This window comes from Poecile atricapillus, chromosome 3 (genome assembly GCF_030490865.1).
Source record: "Poecile atricapillus isolate bPoeAtr1 chromosome 3, bPoeAtr1.hap1, whole genome shotgun sequence".
Classification (NCBI taxonomy): Eukaryota; Metazoa; Chordata; class Aves; order Passeriformes; family Paridae; genus Poecile; species Poecile atricapillus.
The window spans coordinates 70,828,525-70,850,737 of record NC_081251.1 but is presented as its reverse complement, the minus strand read 5'-3'; the positions used below and the strand labels follow the sequence as shown (position 1 = coordinate 70,850,737).

General features: G+C 39.3%; 1 protein-coding gene across 2 annotated transcripts in view; it reads right to left on the bottom strand.

Moving 5' to 3' along the window:
• Window positions 1-16,117, bottom strand: part of TARBP1 (TAR (HIV-1) RNA binding protein 1) — a 33,268-nt gene extending 17,151 nt beyond the window's left edge. The window contains exons 1-14 of one of the 2 annotated variants that reach the window (XM_058834835.1): window positions 15,285-16,117; window positions 15,097-15,194; window positions 14,208-14,277; window positions 13,233-13,381; window positions 12,457-12,509; window positions 11,427-11,524; window positions 10,237-10,372; window positions 9,120-9,216; window positions 8,187-8,276; window positions 7,349-7,487; window positions 5,578-5,674; window positions 5,110-5,285; window positions 2,007-2,104; window positions 1,195-1,356 (exon numbers count right to left, since the gene is read on the bottom strand). In XM_058834835.1, coding sequence (XP_058690818.1) covers window positions 1,195-1,356; window positions 2,007-2,104; window positions 5,110-5,285; window positions 5,578-5,674; window positions 7,349-7,487; window positions 8,187-8,276; window positions 9,120-9,216; window positions 10,237-10,372; window positions 11,427-11,524; window positions 12,457-12,509; window positions 13,233-13,381; window positions 14,208-14,277; window positions 15,097-15,194; window positions 15,285-16,116 — 2,295 coding nt within the window. In that variant the 5' untranslated portion in view covers window position 16,117. The remainder of the gene's footprint in view (window positions 1-1,194; window positions 1,357-2,006; window positions 2,105-5,109; window positions 5,286-5,577; window positions 5,675-7,348; window positions 7,488-8,186; window positions 8,277-9,119; window positions 9,217-10,236; window positions 10,373-11,426; window positions 11,525-12,456; window positions 12,510-13,232; window positions 13,382-14,207; window positions 14,278-15,096; window positions 15,195-15,284) is intronic. The other variant, XM_058834836.1, reaches the window with a different exon arrangement.
• Between the last annotated feature and the right edge of the window lie 6,096 nt (window positions 16,118-22,213).

Sequence of the window (22,213 nt, the reverse complement as noted above, 5' to 3'; positions counted from 1 at the left end):
ACCATGCCATGGTTGTTTTGTGTGACAGACATACACATTCGGAGAGACATGGAATTAAAAGTCTCATTTAAAAAAACAAAAAAGCCAGTAAGCATATGATGCCTGTATAGCAAGAAAACCTTGATGTTATTTAAATATCTCCAAATTACATATGGCTGTCTAGAGCACAGAAAAGACTTTTCTCATCTGTAGTTACTTGGCATTTTCTCCTTTCTTCTGAAATTGAAGAGGTACTATATGTGCAGCTGAAGAAGCCATCATGAAAATATTATTCCCCTGAACTCAAAATAAGTTAGTAAAGGCCCCAGTGAGCACAAAGTCTGAACCAGAAAATGTTTACTTTGAAACTACTGGAAAAAGTATATAATTCACATAAATGAAGGGAAAAAATAAAATGAAGTATTTTTATTTTATTAAAATAAATTAAGATAAATTAAGTTCTTTGTTCTGGTAAAATGCAAACCTAGCTAATCAAATACTTAAAATCTTTTAAGGTGTTATTAACTATTCTTGAACAAAACAATAGTACCAAATAATAAGACCAAAGTTTATACTGCCCAACAAATCTTAATTTAAATCTCTTTTTTTAATGGAAGTTATTAATGTTTCTTTACCTTCTGAAAATTTATCTATTTCAGATAAAGTACCATAACATACAGCTGTAGGACAATCAACTATGTGAAAAAGCCAAAGTAATGCTGCGTTCTGGAGTTTCTTTTTCTCTGTATGTCCCAGGTTTGAAGTCAACAAACACTAAAGACATTTTCATTTAATTATCTTGATCAGTAAGATTAGTTCATATTTGAGGAAAATGTCTTTGAGTACATAGTTCATGACTACAGTAAGAATTTTACTTTAGCTATACAGACTTCTAAATAATGCAATATTAAAAAAAGTACTAAAAATCTTAGCTATAAATATTATGCATTCATATTACGCTGACAAAAACATTTGTGTTAGGGAATATATATGCACATGCACATTCACACAAACTATTATTTAATTTCATGTTATATATAATAATATTATGCATTATAAATATCAAAATAGAAATAAATTATTATATATTAACTTATATTTATGTCTATATAATTATTATTGCAGAATCTAAATACTATATTAGCATATATTTTAATTACTACTTATTGGCTTGTTTTATTTTAATATTTATTGTTGTAAATAATGTTAAATTACCTTTTCAGAATTTCTCTCCTGAAGATTACGAATAGATGCATTTACTAAGGATGAAAGGAAATTCTTGATAGCTGGCATTTTCTTCCAGTTGACTTTCAAGCACAAATTGACCATCTCTGGAATTAAAGCCAAGTACAGATCACAACGGTCCAGGTCACCAACCTAAAAGTGAGGAAACAACAGCAATCCGAATCAGTAAGAGGAGGAAAACTAAACTGAAAATCAGAAAGAAAACCACTTGTAACAATGATAGCAGAAGGAAAAATACAACTGTCATTGTAATTGAACAACTTTTAATTTTGGGGTTTGTTTGGTAGAGGTTATTAATGTCTACATCTTAAAAACTGACTTTCAGATGCCATTCTCCTGATTCAACTCTGACTTTTGCTTTACTTAAAAAGTCTCAGGTTTCTTTGGGATAGAAACTGAACCACTGGCCACAGCAATTAGGAAACAGGATAAGAGGCAAAAAGATGACAGCCAGGCTGAGTACTAAAAGTCTCCAAACACCTAACAACTGATGTCCACAGCTATACTAGAAGATATTATGCAGTATATGATACTCAGGATTTCTTACTATATGATTTCTTTAGATTTAAGAAGAAAGAAGAAATGCAGACTACAGACAAACACTTCTTGTGAAGACACTTTTTTTCCTTCTTACTGTGCCCATTGAAAAAAAGTTAACAGAAATGTTTCTATGCAAATTGACTTTCTAGGTGTTTGAAGATTTTAAATGAACTTTAGGAACATTGGTAAATCAAATTAACAAGCAAAACCACACCAAAGTATGCCTCATAATCATTACTTACAGTGCTCAATTCATTGGCAGTCAGCCGTCGGAGAACAAACTCAAGAATACTCTCCACAGGTGTCACAAGAGATTTCCAGATAAAGAACAGTACCTCATCTGTGTGGAGGGGAAAACAAAAGTATATATACAGGAATACAATTCCCTTAAGAATTTTATTAAATCATGCAGATTTACTTTTGTCACAAAGTTATACAGTAATAGTACTCAAATAAATAAAAGTTACTTAAAACATCTCTGTACTCCTTTGCAGGGTAAGCCGTAAGGCTGAAAGAATCAAACCAGATTATATTATTTCGTGAGATTTACAATGTGTATTAGTGAAACAAAACTCACACAAGAACAGAAGACCTCCTACTCTTAACACTCAGCACAAACAGCTTATTAATCAACTTAGTCTTTAATAAAAACCAAAAGCTCCCATATCCAGCAATTCACTTTTATGTGGGAAAAATACACTTTTCCACTGCTACTATTTATAGACTTGAAAACTGGTTTTGGGGGCTTTCTGGTTCTTGGTTGTGGTTTTTTTGATGTTTAGGAATAATTTATCTTTGGAAATAGTTATCTTTAAAGATTTTAGCCCAGTAGCTTTCAGGCTGTAAATGAGAATACAAGATCATGACACAAAATGTGGTACTGTCTAGAAGAAAAGGCTGGGCTACCATGTATACCTCAGGTATATAGCATTTCACAAAGATACAAGTTTATACACAAGGGAGAGCAGGCCACTTGGGTAAAGCATATTTAACCACAAACACACTTCAGTCTGTGTTTCAAGGGTAAGGGCTAGCTGAAAGCCAAGGAAATAACATCTCAGTATGAAAATGGAGTAAAACACTCTGCATTAGCCACCTGGTTTTAAAAATACCACTCACTGGTTTCAGTATTTAGGGGACTATTACGCAGAGGTGCTGGTTTTTTCCAGATGTGACCCTTCATGAGTAACACTTCATGTAGCAAAACTATTATGAAATGGAAGACCTTCAAAAAGTAAAAATATAAAAGGAAATATTTCCAGAATTCCAAGTCCATATTGTACTTACTTTTAATATTCCCTACTAAAATGGCCCATTGGACTACATTTCTAATGGTTAAATTGTTTAGAACCAACAGTTTAATTATGTCAGATTCATCATGTGTCATCATAAGTCTCAAATCACTAAAACATCTTCTGCAATTGATATACATAAAAACTTCAGATAAGCATTTTGGACATAAAACCCAATTCATTACCAGTGGCTCTGTAACACTAGCAAAAGATAATAATTACCAAAATCTTACTGTTTAAAATAATGAAATCTAACAACAGTTATAGACAGCAAGAACTGTAGAAGAATGCTGATGATTTCAGCATGCATTTCAGTCATCTCTATCTTCCACACTTCCCACTTGTTATTATTTTTGTTTTACAAGGTTAAGTTCCTTTTTTACTCCCTACCACTTCACTGTTTTCCATTTGACAAACAGGACTTTTCACCTCCCATTTAATCAACACAGAAACATAACTTAGGTATTACACAGCCTTAATCTTCCCACCCCTCACCTCAGTCAGTTCACAGCTACAGAAAAAAAAAAAAGATGCATTATTTGGTTCTCCTGTGCAGAAGGAAGAAGCACAAAAACACTGTAGAAAATAATTTTAAGCCAGGTAATCCTTGTTTAACATAAAACTACAATGCAATTCAGAAAGCTTCTCAAAAGACTGATGATGGGCTCTACTGGAGCATCTCTAGGGACCTTCAAAAGGATGGGGACACTACAGTGCTCAGCCTTGCCATACCTTTGGAACTCTGTTAGCAGAGCTCAACATGCCATGTCAGGTGTCAAAATTCCCAAAGCAGGAGCAATCCATTGCAGGTACATTAGCAAACACATAAAGAAATAAGGCACACAAGGACATTATTCATTACTGATACTAAAAAAACTAGTATGAGCCTGCATGTATTTCATAGGGTTCTGTTTCAGGCCTGCTCTACCCTTGTGCTGTAGGCTGAATGCACAGTGGCAGCTCAGTGGACACTTCTTCCACTTCAGTTCACTTCAAGAAACCCACTTCAACAGTCAGAGACCATGCCCCAATGTGAACTTTGACAGCTTGCATAATTAGTGCTCAGTATTTCACACAAACAGCAAAAATTTAAGGGGGCAGGGGGGGTTGAATGCATACAGCTCTTGCTAAAATGAGGGTAGGCATTTATTTTGGGGCTGCACTTAGACATGTGTATGAAACCTGGATATATAAACTATATGAAACTATTTTTGTTACAAATAAGAACCTAGATATGGAGCCTCCCCACTCCAAAACTACTCTTCTATTCCATGTTATTAACACCCTGAAAACAATCCCAAAATAATCACAGGGAGCAGAAAACAAACACCAAGATCCCTCCTATTCCCATTCAGCATCCCAAATCCCATGAAAATAGTACTGCAATTTTTCATTTGCTCTCAGGAAAAGCATTTAGGTCTATTCTGGTTACAAACTGACCAAGCTCTCTCAAAAGGAGCAGTAAGAACTCTGTAGCTCTTGTTCAAACTCTCCTGAAACGTCTACAAGTTAAATCTGTGGTGGGGGCCAACACTCCCAGACAGACAGATCACCAGGCTTGTATTTCAGTGAGCACCTCCTAGCCTACCAGACAACTGAGAAAAGAGGATGTCCAGCAGGATCACCTTGTGCACTCAGGGAAGACTCTGGCTAGACTTGTGGCAACTAAGCAGGTTAGGCTGGGTTTCTGTAGTAACTTCTTTCTCTGAAGCATCTAAATGATTTATGGAATCCATTCATTTGCGAAGAATAGGCCTATAAATATTTGCAACACAGTCACACTCTTTAAATTTTAACTGATAATCTAACCCTAGTGGGTAACAATTACTTTCTCAGAAGGCTTCCACATTCTCAATTCCCAGTCCTTAGGACACCGGTAAGATTGGACCCACAGCTCAAGATTTATAAGAGACATGCCAGATTGCCAACTTTAACATTTACCACTTCTAGGCTAGCATTAGTTTGACACTATAGCCATAAAACAGTTAAGTAGCTCAGGTGTAGTTAAGACTATAATGAACAGAAGACACAGTAGACTGAAGATGTCACTAACCATCTTGCGTATTGGAACATTTTAACGAACGGGTCTGCAATAACTTCAAGAGAAGCTGAAGGCTTTTATCTGTTTTCAGTGTTGGTATGTAAGCATTACTGCCAAGTCTCATCAAGACATCCAGAAGAGGGTTCAAGAAAGCCTCTAGTTCAATCCACTCTATGTTGCTTTTTCCACTACACAAAAACAAAAATTAAAAAGAAAGTCTTCTTCTGAGTATCTGCCTTAAGTGCTGAAGTTACTTATGGAAATAAACAGGACACGTTTCCAAGACACTTAAGCATCTTTAGAATGTTACCCAGTATGACTGCAGCAACAGCTGGACAAGGCCTAAGGAATGATCAGGCTGATCGAAAGTCTACACACAAAAGAGGACAGCTTCCCAACTTCATCAGGCTTCTACTGGATCCTTCAGGAGTGAGGAGATTGAAAAAGACAGAAATGTAAAATAAGGTATTTCATACTTACCTGTATTTATTCTTCATTTGCTCCACGTCAGCAGCCAACAGAATCATTGTTGAGACAAGCTTAGCTTCAAACCAGTCAGGCATAAAGCAATTTTCTCCTGATTAAAGATATTTTAAGGTTTCCACAGTAACTAAAAAATACCTTTGCATTATTTTCTAAAACCTCTGGCTTTGTAACTTGTTTTAATAAATTAATAGGACAAAAACAATTAATGATAACAAGTATTACTACTAATTTTCAGCATTCTTTATCTATATATAAATTAAACTCTAAAACTAGTGACCCTTATGCTCAAATAAATTTTACTCAATATGTTACGTAGTATCATATATTATGTAGCAGTTCACAACAGACTTTTCCATTGCTTTAAAAAATGCATTAGCACATTCAAATTAATTTAATGAAGAACATAATTCACTATGCTTCATCCGAAACACCAGCTGTGATTTTGACCAAAGAACTAACCACATAAAGAGCTAAAACTATTCTGTAAAGAGGAAATTATAAAAAAAGAGTAAGTTAAGTTTCTCTTTTTATTGATCTTTTATGTAAATTACATCATCATACTTATAAAATGTTTATTAAATAGCAGTACATAAGTTGGGGGATTTTAGGGGTATTTTTAACTGATGTGTCTGGCTTTGGGAATTTATAAAATAAAACACACTTTGGAAGTCCAATTCAAGCAGCTGGACATGTTTGTTGGTTTTTTTTATTTTTCTCTAAAGAGCTGCTTAGTAGTAAAGTTTCATATAAAACCAGAAATACAAACATCACTTTTTACAAGTGAAATGCAGATGATTGCCATGGAATGGCAGATAATATAGACCAAGGACTGAACAAACAGGTCAGGAAGGAGAGAAGATCTGCCAAAATTTTTAGCAAATTTACCCTGGATCATAAACAGGGAGAATTTGCTTACTACATCTCTAACAATAAGACAATCAAGAGAAGTTTCCCGGTCTGCAGGAAGTTTCTGAAGCTATTTATGATCATCAAATTCTGACCTAGCTTTTTGATCTCCTATATATAATACTTAAAAGGTGTTCCGTTTTGACTTTTGACAATATAAACTATACATTTTTCATGACGACTGCAAATGCCACACAAAAGTTGAAGTATTTAAAAAAATCAAACTGCCATTCCTTTCAAAACATCTGAATGAAGACACTAACCTGACATTGTAGATAATTCAAAATGTGGCAGTGAACAAGGAAGGCCCTTCGTAATTTATCTGCAGATTTATAAAGCCTACAAAGTACCCTCCTTGGTTAGAAGATGTGGCAGCTCACCTCCTGCAGAAGGTCCAAGACCAGAACAACTCAGGAAGGCATGCAATGGGCTGACAAGCTGCCTCACTCTATGGCCTCTCCCTCTATAAAAATACTTGGTCATTTTACAAAGCTGAGCAAGGTGACAGAACCAGTGTGGGTTCATATTCCCTTGTGCTTTCCTCTGCCCCCTGCATTCCAGTATTTTCAGACACCATAAAAAGAGTGACAAAATAAATCTAATGGACAAGCATCAGGGCAGCATTAAACCTGAATATTAGGACTTAATGTTCAATTAACACTGCAGGACATGAATTTATGGAGGAAAGCTAGAATTACAAAATAAGGTTCACACTTAAGAACTGTGAATACACAGGTTGGGTAGAACTTGAACAGGTGCAGTATGAAAAAAAACCAACATTCTTCTAAAATCCAAGGGATTGTTGTAATTTTTAATTATCTTTAAAATAGTGGTTTTTATTAATACACATTTAACTTACTTTCAGATGCAGGTGTCTTAAGGTACTCCCCAACAAGACTGCGCACATATTGACATAACGATGATGCCTCCTGACGCTCCAAATCAGAGGTTACAGACTTCCTGAAGCACCTGTCATTCACTTGCAACCAACTGCAAAGCTGAATTAAGAACAGCACGTCACTCCCTGACCACAGCTGGCAGCTGTGCACTGACATCACTGATTCAACAGCAGCACAGCAGAGCACTGTCAAACACAAACTCTCACATCAGCAAACCCACAAGATTTGTGGTCATCAGAGCTACCTCGAGCCTTAGCAGACCTTCCAACCACACATAGAAAAATGTTCTTCCAAAGGGCAGCTCACAACACCCCCAAAAAATCAGTGGTACCAATGTAAGAAAAACAACAACTCTTAAAATTAAGCAAGACTGGTAAAAATTCCCTTATTTCAAAAGGGTTTCTTCCATTCCAGTGTAATCTAGCGAGACCAGATTTTCTTTAATTTGTATGCCAAAAATGAATGGAGCAAGATGAAATGTACAGAGAACATGATAAAAAGACACTATGCAAAAAATCACTTTATCATTATATGGCTGTACAATTAACCAAAAGTTATGGCTACATGATCAGCTGGCCCTTATATATACTATACAAAAACTTATTTAATCTTTGAATTTTTATTCACAGCATTTTACATCTTGCAAAGTCATAAAACGTGTATTCTGTGAAAATTTACAATTTACAATCTCACTCTATGTGGTATGCACATTTTTCCCTTTGAGATTATCCTGCCACTGAGATTATTATTTCTGCCAGTGATGGGTTGGATGAACATAAAACCAGCTTCAGCTCTCACCTCTGTCCATAATAAAGTATCTCTTCTTAGGGACTCCTCTGGTCTGAGGGACAGAAGAAAGCTTGAAACTTCTGGGAAGGACACTTTCTCCTGAAGAAATTAATCAAGATAGAGTAGCTGCCAACATAATATACAACAAATAATAATCTATATGACAACTCAAGAAGTTTGACTTTATCTGGTAAGTTTTAGTAAAAGAAACTTACTTTTTCTTTTTTGTGATTCAGACTAATTTCTGCCTCTTTGGGACCAACTTATCTGTACCAAGGAACAAAACTTAATTTTTCCAAGTATTAAGGTCTATCTGAAAATAAATTAATGACTGCAAGAATAGTGCTATTCACTGATGATACCTTTTAAATTAATGTAGGTAAATGATTAGGAGTCACTCCTAAGTACTATTTCTGCATTTCTAAAGAGAAATTCAGTCAGATTTATAGCCATAACACACAACATGGAAGCCTACTTATTTAGAAAGCCAGCTATAAAACAAAAGAGGAATACTTTGATTGCTGAATAACAACAGTCCTGCTATTTCAACACTAATGGTACTTTTATCATTCTGGTATCACAAATACTTTTATTATTAGGAACTACAGGAAAGTCTATTTAGTTTCTATCTGCTAAAACCTGAGTTTATACAGTAGATATAGAATAATATCCTTTTACAGTAACTACCACATGAAAACCCCACAATAAAACATCAAGTAATAAAAGCCAATGAAAAAAAATATTTCTTATGGAAAACCAAAGGTAACATAGCACAATTTAAATAGTCACTAAAAAATTGCAAATCCAACAAAATCAGTATAAATACTGCATTTAGCCATTTTTTTGAATACTGTTGACCCTGTATAAGTGTCAGTGTATTTCTATTACATCAGGGAAAAAGAAAAATTTTAAATAAAACAAAACACAAAACCCCAAACTGACCACATCTGTCAAATGCATAGTTGTTTGAAGAAGATAGCACTGAGCAGCTCCACGCAACAAAATCTGATGTGTAATCATAGTACACTGGAGGACATCTCTGCAAAGAGGAAAAATACACTCTGTATAAATCACACACTTAAAAATACAAGCATTTTCATATATTTTATAATTATTAGCCATCCTAAATACATTAGATTGCATGTAACAGACATAACCTGTTAAGTATGGCACAAAAGCTGCCTGACCAGACCACAAACAATCCAGAACCAAGACTACTTTCAAAAACTGGTAATAAAACTCAGATGAGCATAAATCTGACAAAAGAAAAAGGGGGAGAAGAACAACAGAAAAACTAAAGGAACAATCCCCTTGATCACATCAGTTCAGACTGGTGATTTATTATTAGCATTTCTATCTGTAACAAGTATACAAATGTTTGCCATCAAAATCTCACTTAAGCACAGAACTGAAAGAAACATTCAGTGATCTTTTATCAGCAAAGACATGCCCAACATTTTTTTTTCCTTTTTGTAAATTGCTTCTATCCAATATTCCTTCAACCACCAGTAAGATTTTATTTAAACACTCAAATTATATTAAACTGGAATGACAACTGATTTTTAGTGGCTCTAGGAAGTGGAAGCAGACACTTAGGAAATACCAGTGTGATTAAGGCCCAGAGTGAGGCCAAGAACTTCTGCCTAGACTTTTATTTAGGAATCTTTCCGTTTCCAGCACTGCAGGCTGTCTCCTGATATAGCCTCAACTGCTATTAAAGCAGGTTGTAATGCAAGTAGAAGAAAAGGAAGAAGTGTGAGATGCATCAGCCTGGAAGTGTGCAAGACCAGGGGAAAATTATTCTAAAAAAGTAGAAACCAAAAAACTAAAATGCAAAAATTCTTTTTTTTTTTTTTTTAACTTTATACAGAGATATAATTACATTGGTTCTTGAACTGCTTTCCTCCGCAAATTAGACCTAAAGGAGACAGAATCTGATATTCCCATGCACGACCATCCCTTCAGAAGTAACAAACATGAATCAAATTCTGGCTCTCCAGACTGTCAGCACATTTCTTTGGAGGAAGGCTGTAAGAATGCAAGGCAGTATATATTTTACCTTAAAGCATGAAGTCCTTCAGCACCAAGTACTTTACAAGCAGGGATAGATGCCAAAGCCATAGAAAGGAACAAAATAGGAACAGCACACCAATGCCTACTTGTCATCTTCTGAATAAATTTTAACAGGAAGCTACCTTAAAATAAAAGTAAAAAAACAACCCTGAGTGATTTTGTGTTCTCCAATGCTTTTAAATAACAAGAGCTCCAGCAGAAGAGTGCTATTTTAATTTCTGACAATTAAATGAAAGATAACAGAATAGTTTCCTAATCATTTCAATGAAAAACATTACATTCCAAAGAAGTCTGTCAGTAAGGTGATATGATTCAGGGACAAACAGAAATAAACCTAATTTTGACTTTGGTCATCTGCACTAATCACCACATTCAGGAATGGATTTTTAACTCAATTGTTTTTTAAAGTTGCTATTGAGTTTGTGATATGGCTGACCACAGTGATTCAACCAGTTAAATGGATGCTGGAATGGGCAGAGCAATTCTCAACAAGCCACCACATCTACAGTTTGAGGAAGCAGCGTACCCATCTCAGGCTAATCACAGACCCTGTTTAGTGATAAAATATATGCCTGGGGACAAGGCAGAGAAATAGGGCATCTGTGGCATTACAAATATGTGAGATGTCTCCTACCAGAATATACCTGTACATACAGGGTGTTGAAGAGAGCTGATTCTACCCTTACTTGATCCAATTAGACCAGGTATTAACTTCTGGTCGTATTCATTTCAGCCTACACCAGCAATGAAATTAGGAAGAGTCTCAGAAATCTTCCTCCACCAAACCTCACAATAAAAGAATCCTTATTCTGTGTTTCAGCCCTTGGACTGGGCTCTTCTGGATGCATCACTACATAAGTCATGACTGAAAAAGTCTGGCAGAGAAAGAAAAAAATCTCCAAGTACTGTTCAATTCAGATCTCAGGAGCTTGTTTGGGCTTTTAACTTTTCCATTAATAAAAAGAAAATCTGCTTCATTTTGCCCCTAGAGCAATTCTGTAACTTAGTACTGCAGGATACCTTCAAGTCCCTGAAGACCTTTTCTCTGGAAACTCCAGACAGGACAACTATTTTTTTCTCTCAAGTAAACACTTAAATGACATACCAAAAACAGCTCCGTAGTTTTTACTGGGTTTCCTTATTTAAAAAAAAGATCAAGGTGAAACTGAAACATACCTTTTTCTTCCTCTGGAAGAAGAGTGAGATAAGTAGCCAAAAACTTCTGTAACCTCATTCCCAAAGGAGGACAGTCTCCTATTGATTGACCTGGTGTCCTGTTAGGTTTTAAAACATTAGATACACAACTGGCATGTTAACACCTTTAGGATTAGATGTAACCAATTTAATCTAAAATTTAACAGATTCAGAATGTTTAGAATTGCCCCAAAATGAAAACAAAGTGTCATTCCGTGACACTCCATCAGACCAACAGAGACAGCCTATGTCTCACCAGAAGTCCCAGGATCCTGGCTATTAAGGATTAGCATCAGTCAAGAGATTCTGTAGCTTTCTCTCAGCTTAATATTAACTGTAACAACTTTGTATATTCTTGGTATAATCAAACATGCACCCTCCTCTACACCTGCCAATATGTTCCACCAGAAATACAGACGCTAAGAGAGAAGATCAGAATTATTAAGTATTGATTTGACACAGCTCTAACACACTGAAACACGTGGCATTTGCTTCACCTCCTGAATTCCCACCCATGTATGTCCATGGAAAGATACTGCAGACGAAGATGAGAAATGCATAACTGCTGCAAGCGCCTGCAGAGGTCATATTTGTCCTGCCACATTTAGATAAAACAACCTATGGTGACTACACTTCCTCCATAACCACCTCACCCAAACTATCACCAGTGACAGTCAGTTTTAGCTCCCCAAAAATGAACACATCAATCCAGTGAACTCTTTGCTTCATGGACTTTCCCCAGCAGCTCAAGACTGTGACCATCAATTCAACCAAGGGGCTTTGAAAATTGCAACAATCAAGCCTTGTCTCTGGATCCATACTTCATTGTTCATACCCACCCATCTCTCCTGAAAAACTCTCTGTCTGTCAGTAAGTTCAGAAGCATGATTTTTTATTAATGTGTTTTCCTTTAGTTAAGATTTTACCCACATACTTAAACCAGTGTAATTAGAATACTTCTGCACAATCCAGAAATTAAATAAATAAATGATTAATTAAACCAGCGGTTTACCTGTTGTAGAGGGAACTTTCTGAGAGGGCATCCATTAGTGGTCCAATAACAAACTGCAAAAGAAAACAAGAACAATGGTGAAATGTATGTTTCCAAGGCACTGTTACATAGAAGCTAACTAGATTCATTTCACCAGACTTTAAAGGACAGAGCCAGAAATTAGAGAATAGTCCTGTTAGTGGTAAATAGTAGAAGCACAAAGAGGAAGAAACTAAAGAGAAGGGGGACCGGGAGAGCAAAGAAGAAAAGAGATTTTTCCACGAGATACACTTCACAGAGTATTGCAAAAGATGCAGGCAAATAAGAAATCCTGCTGGGAAACAGATAGAGAAAATAGATTTAAACATCAAATAGAAGAATGACAAAGAGTCAAAACAATTAAAAAGATTTAAGGTGCATATTCAGGTTGACTTTATTTCAAGTTACTCTCAAGACACTGACTTAATTTGTATAAATCAGGGATGTTAACCTCTGAGGGGAATGCTCCTATGAAATTTAAATAGTATAATGTACATCATTCCTTACTAAAGTGTAGGCTACTTGGAGAGTCACTACACACATGACAGTAATAAACAAAACTTTTAAGATTTAATATTTCTTCTCACATAGAGAATATTTTAAAGTGTGGGGATTTTATGTTTTATGGATACAATAATACACTGATTATACTACAGAGACAGAATTTATCCAATTCCAACTACTGAAGCAATTAGTGTTAAGATCTGTTACGAATTAGAACATTTGTTTGTTGTGGCAAGTAGCAGTAACAGCCTTACCTCTGAGAAACCAAGTGAATTTGGAAGATGCTTTGTTTCATAAAGCTCCAGAAAATGAAGAATTCCTTCCTTTGTTAATGTTTTATTCTCACTCTCAAACATCCGTCTGTAAATGCACACATGCCACGATGGGTGAAACAGCCAACAGCCTGTTTACAAAACAGAAATTCTTCTAAACTGACATGGAAATGACAGTGACACACTAATACATAACATGCTCACATTCTGGACAATGTTGTAGTCTATTCACAGGACATTTCAAAAACGTGACTATAGTTATTAGTTTCATAAAAACATCCTGCTAAATCTAATTTAAAAATTATCACAGTTTTCCAAAGTTACTCTCTACTTCATTAATTACAAATCAAAATTACTAAAAAGTGCCACATCCCTCTTCCTGCAACTGTATTTATACCAATGTATTTACCTGCAAAAGTTTCACATTAATAGTCTTTCCACTTTACAAATCTCTAACATCTTGCACTACCTAATTACATGCGCTCATGTGCCCTAGACCCACTGTCTCAGTACTCATTTTATTTATCCTCTCTCTACTTCTAACAAATTGTGTTGGAAGTTTTTCCCCTTTTACAAAGTTGTGCTGGTGAATTGTCCTCTACAACCCCAAAAATCTCTGGCTTTATTTTCACATTATCTTAAGTCAAGCAAAATACAGTGGGAAATGACCATTTATTTGGATTTGCTGACAGAAAAATAGTACTACAAGACAATATAGTAAGCAATAAATATATATGCTAGGATTTCTTCTCAGAGCAGAGTGACCACTGCCTATGCACAGTTGCCGAACAACCTATCCATAGAGCAAACTCACAAAAACTGGAACAGCCATCCAGAAAACACCTAACTTGAGAAACAAAACATTGAAAAAGGCTGCTACTAAAACAGAAGAAAACAGAGAAGTGTAACTTAACTGACTAATATTTAAGAGATTATGTAGAAAGAGTTACATCTTACCTTTATCTCCTGATAAGGCAAGCTCGTATAAACTGTTTAGTTTTGGTAATACTGGCTTTATGACGTGGATCTGAAATGCAAATCAGGTATAAATAGTTTATATCTCAAACCCAGAAGCTATCAGTTACTCAGACGAGAATTCACTATCAATAGCATTAATACAGCAAATGACAATAGAAGTACATTTAAGTAAACCTGCAAAGCCTGTGGTACACAACACTCAGTTGAAAAAAACCCAATACTTCAATCAGCTACCGTATTTTAAGAACAAGACTTACTAATAAGCATTCTATTCCCCAAAATTAAAACAGCACAAATATCTAAAATCAGGCATTTAAATTAATAGTATCTCAGTTACAGGACAATCATGTGCAAAAAACATAAAATAACTACAGGGAGGTGGGCACACTACTAATAGTTAACACCACAATACCACATAATTATGGAAGCCTCAAGTCAACAGGAATCTTTCTGCCGAGTATGCAGGACCCACAAAACTGTTTTAATCCAAGGCCCCAGGTACTTTACCATACAGACATAGTCCCCTATGCCCGAGAGAGGCTATTATGTGCAATAACTGCGTTTTTCACTAAGCTCATTACCCTGGCCTTGCAATTACCTGCACTCTAGGTTTCTGTCACTGCATTAACTGTATTAACGCACTGTATTCCCACGATGGAGAAGAGCTCTGAATTTTTTCCCAATGAATGACACATGCTGTGTTTAAAATATTTAAGAGTTGAAACAAAAAAGTACTCCAGTTACTGCTGACTTAAATACCCTCAATCACCAAAACTGGACATACTCTGCCCTACAAAAACGTTCACATAAGCCACAAGCGACGCAGGACGTCTGTCAAGGATGGGCACGGATTTTACGGCGCTCCTACCTGGTTTCCTTCCAAAGTTTCCATTATCAAAATGTAAGTCTCCCAAAACTGTAGGAGTTGCTCGGTCTTCTCAGCAGACCACCAAAACAGACTCGGTTCTAAGGAAAACAGACAAGGACACGCGTTTCTCGGGGCCCCTCAGGCCGGGCCGGGCCGCGCCGCCCGTCCCGCCGCCCGCCCGGCCCTACCGTGTCCGCCGTCCTGAGGGCAGCGCAGCTCGGCCCGCTGGCCGACGCTCAGGTCCAGCGCTCGCTTCAGCAGGTAGCGGGCCCGCTTGCGGCACAGCCCGTCCCGCTCCGTCAGGCCCTCCTGCACCAGCCGCCAGAACCGCGGGCACAACCGCGCGTCCAGCCCCGGCCCCGCCGGGCCCCGCGGCAGCAGCGCGTCCGCCAAGGCGCTCAGCGCCAGCAGCGCCCGCCCGGCCCGCGGCGCCCCGCCCGCGCCCAGCAGCCCCTCCCAGACGCGGGGCAGCGCCGCGCCGTTCGCGCCCAGCGCCGGCAGCAGCCGCCCGGCCACCAGCGCCGCCGCCGCCTCGCCCTCGCCCTCCTCCCGCACCAGCGCCAGCGCCGCCGCCGCGCACCGCGACAGCAGCTCCGGCTCCTCCAGCCGCGGCACCGCCGCCGCCAGCGCCTCCACCGCCGCCTCCTCCGCGCCCGCCCCGCCGCCCGCCGCCAGCTCGGCCAGCGCGTCGCGGGCCAGGCGCGCAGCCAGCGGCGGCCCGCAGAGCTGCACGCAGTGCCGCAGCGCGCCCCGCACCGCCCGCGCCCGCTCCGCGCTCCCCGCCGCGCCCTCCCCGCCCCGCAGCAGCGGCCGGCACCGCTCCAGCGCCACCTCCCAGGCCGCCCGCCGCAGCGCCTCCGCCTCGCCCGCCGCCGCCGCCGGCACGGCCGCCGCCAGGCGCTGCAGCAGCAGGCGCAGCGCCTCCGCCCGCTCGGCGGAGAGCGGCGCGCTGAGCGCCCGCAGCAGCGCGGCGCGGTCCCCGCAGCGGGACAGCAGCGTGTCCGCCAGCACCACCTCCATGGCGCGGGGGGAGGCCAGGAGGAGGAGCGGCGGCTGCGCAGGCGGGGGCGGGCGGGGCCCACGAGGGACGGCGGGAGGCGAAAACACGGCGTGATTGACTGGTTTGGCAGCGTGTGTGAGCGTTTAACATGTTCTTTCTTCATCTCTAGGTCCTAGCCCGCCCGCCTGCCTGAGTGTTGCCAGCCGTGGTGGCTGCTAAGCGCACCCTGGCTCAGCACGGGTGGCCTAAGGGAGATATCTCAGGTGCGAGCCTCTCGCTTGAGGGAGCGCAGTTCCGTCCTTGTGGGCCGTAAAAACTCTCTCTACTCTTCATGCGCGCTGCAGCGCAAGATCCGGCAACAGCAATACACGAAATGCCCGGTTCTCCCACCTGTCCTATTTGTTCTAACCATTTATGCCAAAAGAAGTTGCTGAAACCGGTCACTGTTGTCATCGCAGCGTAGCAGAGGTTTGCCTGAATGCCTTGTGTCTGTCTCAGGTCGGAGGCATTCCTGGATGCTGGCTCCGTGCTGTTGGCTTGTTGGGAGGGTCCAGGCCACCAGCACTGAAGCCAGAGAACAACTCCTGTGCAGCCAAAGCCCAACACAGAAAATCAAGCTGACTCCCAGTCAGTATGAATTCACCATGCGAGATTACAATTCCCATTAAAAAAAACCCAGAAATTTAGAGATCTGCTCGTCAAAAGTGGTGGTGAATTACTCTCCTAGACGATGTGGTCATAGAAAAAGGCAAACCTGGAGCCTTCTGTTCCTGTGAAAGCAATGAATAGCAAATTCCTGGCACAGCTCAATGTGGTTTCTAATGGGTGTGGGCATTACTTTGGCCAAGTTGTAGTTGCTTAGAGTCTAATGAACAAGAAGGGCTTACTGCAGGTTTTCCAAGTGAGGTTCCGCTTAATCACTCCTCTCCAAATCACATGAGTTTCTCCTTTTCCTGGCTATCCATTTTCTCCAAACGTTTTCGATTTTTTTTTTTTTATCTTTGAGAGCTTACTGATTGCAAAGTCACTGAATTTTCTTATTAGAATTGAGCCTGTACTCTGGCTATACCTGCAATATATTCTGGAAAAAGAAGGTGGAAATGAATTAACATCTAGCTAATATGGTTTCCATGTGCCTTACCACTCTGCCCATGTTCTGTTACACGTAAATTACAGAATCTAGTAAAAGCTCAAGAAAACGGTTCAAATTATACATTTTACTCAAATGTAAAGTAAAACTTAGTACTTTGTTTCACACACACAGAAACATGTTTCATAGGAGGAATTATTACAATGTACTTCAGTAAATAGGATGCTTACAGTTGAAATCTCTTACATGCCACAATATATTTTGTTGTTCTATTTGTTTTTTAGTAATTTTTCATTTCCACTCATAGCATGCAGTCTGATGAATTGTGGAAGTTTCTTTTATCAGGCTTGAAACAGCGTCAAGCCCTTCTTATTAAAGGATCATTCCTATAATAATAGGAATAGGATCTTCCTATACAAGATCCCTTCTTCTTGTAGCTTTACTCTTCCCTTCCTGGCATCTGTAACTAAATGAAGAGTTAATAATCTGCACAACAACTAGTAATCAAAACAGAATCAAATATACTACATGTTGTGCTGTTTCTTCATTATTGTCTGAATTCTGCTCTGCCTTTAGGTTTTTCAAAGGGGAGTGCCAAACCTCAAATCTTATTACACCAATTTAAACAACAGCATTTAAATTTGAACTGTTCCACTGTAGATTGCCCTATCAGACAAAAAGGGAGGTCCGGCTTGGGGACCTTCTGAATGGAACATTATGACAACGAAACAAAACAACCAAACAAAAACAAGCCAGAAAGGTGGATATGGTGTTAAGAGAGAGAAAATGAGCCAACATTTTGTAATTTTCAGGTGTCAAGAACCACACCATTCACATCCTCTTAACCACTTAAACATAGTTGTTAAGTGTTTTCATGCTAGCACCCTAAATTTGTGCTTTCCATCTCTACAATCCCAAAACATATCCCTTCTTCACCCAAGACCATGTCCTGTTCTGTTTTCTCCACTTTCCAAGCTTATCCCAACCACTTCCTGCCTTCTTCCTAAGCCAGCCCTGCTCTCAGGCCCCCAGCTTGCCAGCTGCAGTCACCTCGAGGGTCCCAAAGCCTTTTCAGCATAAGTTTGTTGCACCAGCCTCAGCACTCAGAACATCCCACTGCTGCCAAGCTCTCTTGTACTCTGCACTCCTATTTATAAGGTATCCTGTATTTCCTTACCTCTCCAGATCCCCTCCAAACTCAGGATATGGCCTAGATCAAAGGCTGAAATATCCTGATTTTTTTTTTTTTTTTAGCAAAGCAGTCCACCATAATTGCAGACAGCCCGGAAATAAATGGCCAGTCTGAACATGTCCCCTTCACGGGCCACTTCTACCTAAAAGGGCCACAAAATACTTCTCAGCTCCTTGTAACTCCAGGTGTAGAGCTTACTTCACACTCTGCTCCCTTAACCAGGCTCTCTCTATGTCATTTAATGCTATTACTGAGCCAATGAGAGGCAGGACAAAGATGAGAAACATACTGTTGTTGATTTTTATCTGAACTTTGTAACAGCACCTTTACTGATGATATGGGTTTCCTGCGCACGACAACAAGTTGACCAAATTTGGGCAGATTTTACAATTTAAATGCTTTACAGTAGTAGTTTATTGGTTTTCATCAGAACCCATAATTCTACACCAATTTAGTAATACAGGAGGACTGAAGTTCCCTCCTTGGACTCATAGTTAAAAAAGCAGTGCCTTTAGTTACCTGCATATTCTTTTGGACACATGTATACATGTTCTTATGTAAATGTTTTCCCCTGTGATCATACAAACAAGCAGTTCTGTACTAGGAAAAAATTCTGAATGATCGTTCTAGTGGTTGGTTAGCTTAGAAAAGGATAATGGACAAAACTACAGTATAAACTACAGAAAATTGTAAGTCTTGGAAATCCCTACTTACAGTTTTGGAAGCATGTGTTATGCTGTTGCCATAAAGCCACTACTGAGGTGCTGAGGCACCACAGATTATTAGAACCCAGGCCAGGTTTATATCTTTAAAAACTTCAGTTTCAATGATGGTTTTAGATCACACAACATACATTTGTTCTCGTGAAAGTCCCATACTACCATCTGCACATTTACAGGTAATTCTGCACAGTTCATAAAGAAGAAGGCTCAGCTAACCCTGCTCGATGACTTTTTTTTCCTTACAGGAGTCTGTAGGAGTGTGCTTGCACAGTGTAAGGTCTCTAGGGGGACCAGGTACATAACACAGCCTTTTCTTCCCTCTCCCACTGCATGCAGGAGAAGGAAATGGGAAATTTCTGAAAGTTATGCAGAATATTTCCCACCACATCTCTCCCACACATAATGAAATTTAAAGCCCAGATGTGCTCCATGCAGTAAACCTCACCAGTGTTATTATGGTTACGTATATTCATGTTCTCTTCTAGATTCCTTCAGTGCTGTTGTGCAAAAATCCAGCAGCACACGTAGTTTTTATATGACTCTCTAAGACAGCACATCCCCTCTCTGCCAGAGGAAAAGGAAAAATAAATTTACAGGATGTAAGAAAGGGAAAGAAGAAAATTGCCTAATTTTCATCTGTTTGCCCTAAAGTCCTTGAACCCTCTTGCTAAGAGAGATAGAGGCAGAAGTTTTCTAACTGAAAGAGGAAATGGTTGATATGCAGCCAGGAAAGCTGGTCACAGCAATTTCCACAAGGTGGTTATGCTGTTATCTCCTGATCCTCCAGTGCTTGTTTCATTTGCCTCCCCACCGCCAAAAATGATCCTTCCAGCTCTTTCACATCACAATGCCAACATGTATTAATCTTCATCATTTTAAAAGGAGATTCAGCTTGTCTTTCCAGCTAGTGCCTTCAGCCATCACCTTCTCTCCCTCCTGCTTTTCATTTCTGAACTTACTATCCACATACAGTGAGCTTGGAGTTTGTCCTCTGTGCCATGATCCATACATCCCAATTTGTCTATCCTGTCTACTGTTAATTACAGTATATCAGCTATGGCTGCTCACAAGCTACCTGTTGAGTTACTAGCTCCACATTTCTATCCCCAAACTTCTTTATGAAAGATGGATAAACCTTTTATATTGCAAAGTCTATCTGCAGAATTTCATCAAAACAGGCACATTCCTATCTATTCCTATACTTAAAAATTACTGTCTGGTATCACCCTGAAACTAGAGCCTTCTGATTGTTTGGAACATTGTTTATTTTCCTTTTTGATTGTTTAGAATATTGTTCATTTTCTTTGTTTGTTTTACTTTTGTCTTTTTCTTTTTTAAAGGAGAAAGTGTGAGATGTCGCCCTGAAAACTAAAGCCTTCTGATAATGCTTCCATAGTTTTAGTTACTTTCCCATGAAAGTCCTGAAAACATAAGTTGTTTATCACATTCCTTCTAAGAAATGTCTTTTGATGGACGTTTTGCATGACCAGTGTGCTTGGGAAGGTGGTAACTTAATTATTCAATCCCTGGTCATTGTCGAAAATATATAAATACTGGAGTCAGAGAATAAAGTTGCTGTTTTCCTGTTCTAATACTGAGAAGCATTTGTGTGAATCATTTTGTGTCCTTTAACGACAGTCTGGTCTGTTGGTGTATCACATCCATATCCCTTTTCCTGGCTTAACAAAAGCAATCTTACCCTAATTAGATCTTGCAGTTGTGAAGATGTGTTTCTTAACCTGCTGTTTTGACCTTGCCACCTCTCCCTTTAAGTCCCTCTGCTGCTTCCCTCTTCTGTTCTACATCAAACACATGCTATTTCTTTTCCCTTTTGTGTTTCCAGACCCATTAGTCTGTCCTTCCTCATCCTCTTATCTAATACCAAGACACTGACTTCCCGCTGACCTACCCATGCTGCCAGTCTGAGTTGTCCATATATTAGTTTTTCAGGACTTAATGTTTATCTTGTGCTAGTTCCCACCTCATTTTCCTGTTATACCTCAAACAACCCTTTGATGTCACAGTGACACAAATTTTAGGCAGCACGTGTTCTGTGACCTTCTGTGATCTATGGCCTTCTATGTGGACTGATAAGCTGATCCCCTCTCTGTGTGTATCTTGCCATCTATTGGCGCTGGATATTTTCCCTGGTGACAATTAGTACAGTACTGTTGGTAGAGAGTAAGGATAACACTAATTGTGATAAATAAATAAATGAACAAACCCGGAAACCGTCAATGTTCCAAGCTGCAGGGAAGGAGCCTAACATTTGCAACTGAACTTTTGTGAGGAGAGGAATAAAAGACAAATGTAAATGCGTCTCACAGAGAGAAGTGCTATGAGAACTCCTTGTTGGCTTTCATACACACATACTACTCCACATACATTCAGAGTTTTCAGACATTGAAACTCATGAAGAATTAGTTCAGATCCAGCCATAGCTCCAGATATTTTTCAATGAGACCTATGTCAGAAGTGCTCATAGACACAAGAGTGAAGCCTTCATGATCTCTGCAGAACAGAAGATGGTGCTGTTGTCACTGACATGTGCCTCTCAGGTTTTTTTCTGGTGAAAGAAGAGCAAGGCATAGCAAAGAAAAGGAGAGGAGATAAACTAAAATGAAAGGTACAGGAAGAAAAGTAACTGCCATGTCTTGGATTTTTTTTCACCGGAGAAATTTAGAAACTCAAAGGGAAGAACAATAAACACACAGCAAACCAAAAGGACTATGTAAAAGAGCAATTAGGAGGAGCGGAGAGGGCAGCACAGATTGATCATATACTGGATACACTCTTCCTCATTTCTCTGAAGATACTGTAACCACACTTAGGAAGGTGCTGAATATCATCAGTTCCCCAGTGACTCCATAAGGAGTTATTATTGACTGTCAGAACCTGGGATCATCAGGGTCAGCGTGTCTCAAGCCAGGTGTTTGAAACCAAGACATCAAAAAACAGTGGGAATTTTAAAAATAGCATTAAGTAATGGAGTGGAGAAGAAGAAAGAGCAGGATCAGGCAGGCAGTGAGGAGCTGTGGCTGCAGCACGGACCCTCTTGCACTGAATCACGGACTGCAGGCTTGCAGCATTATCAGGGCTGTGCTACATGGCTT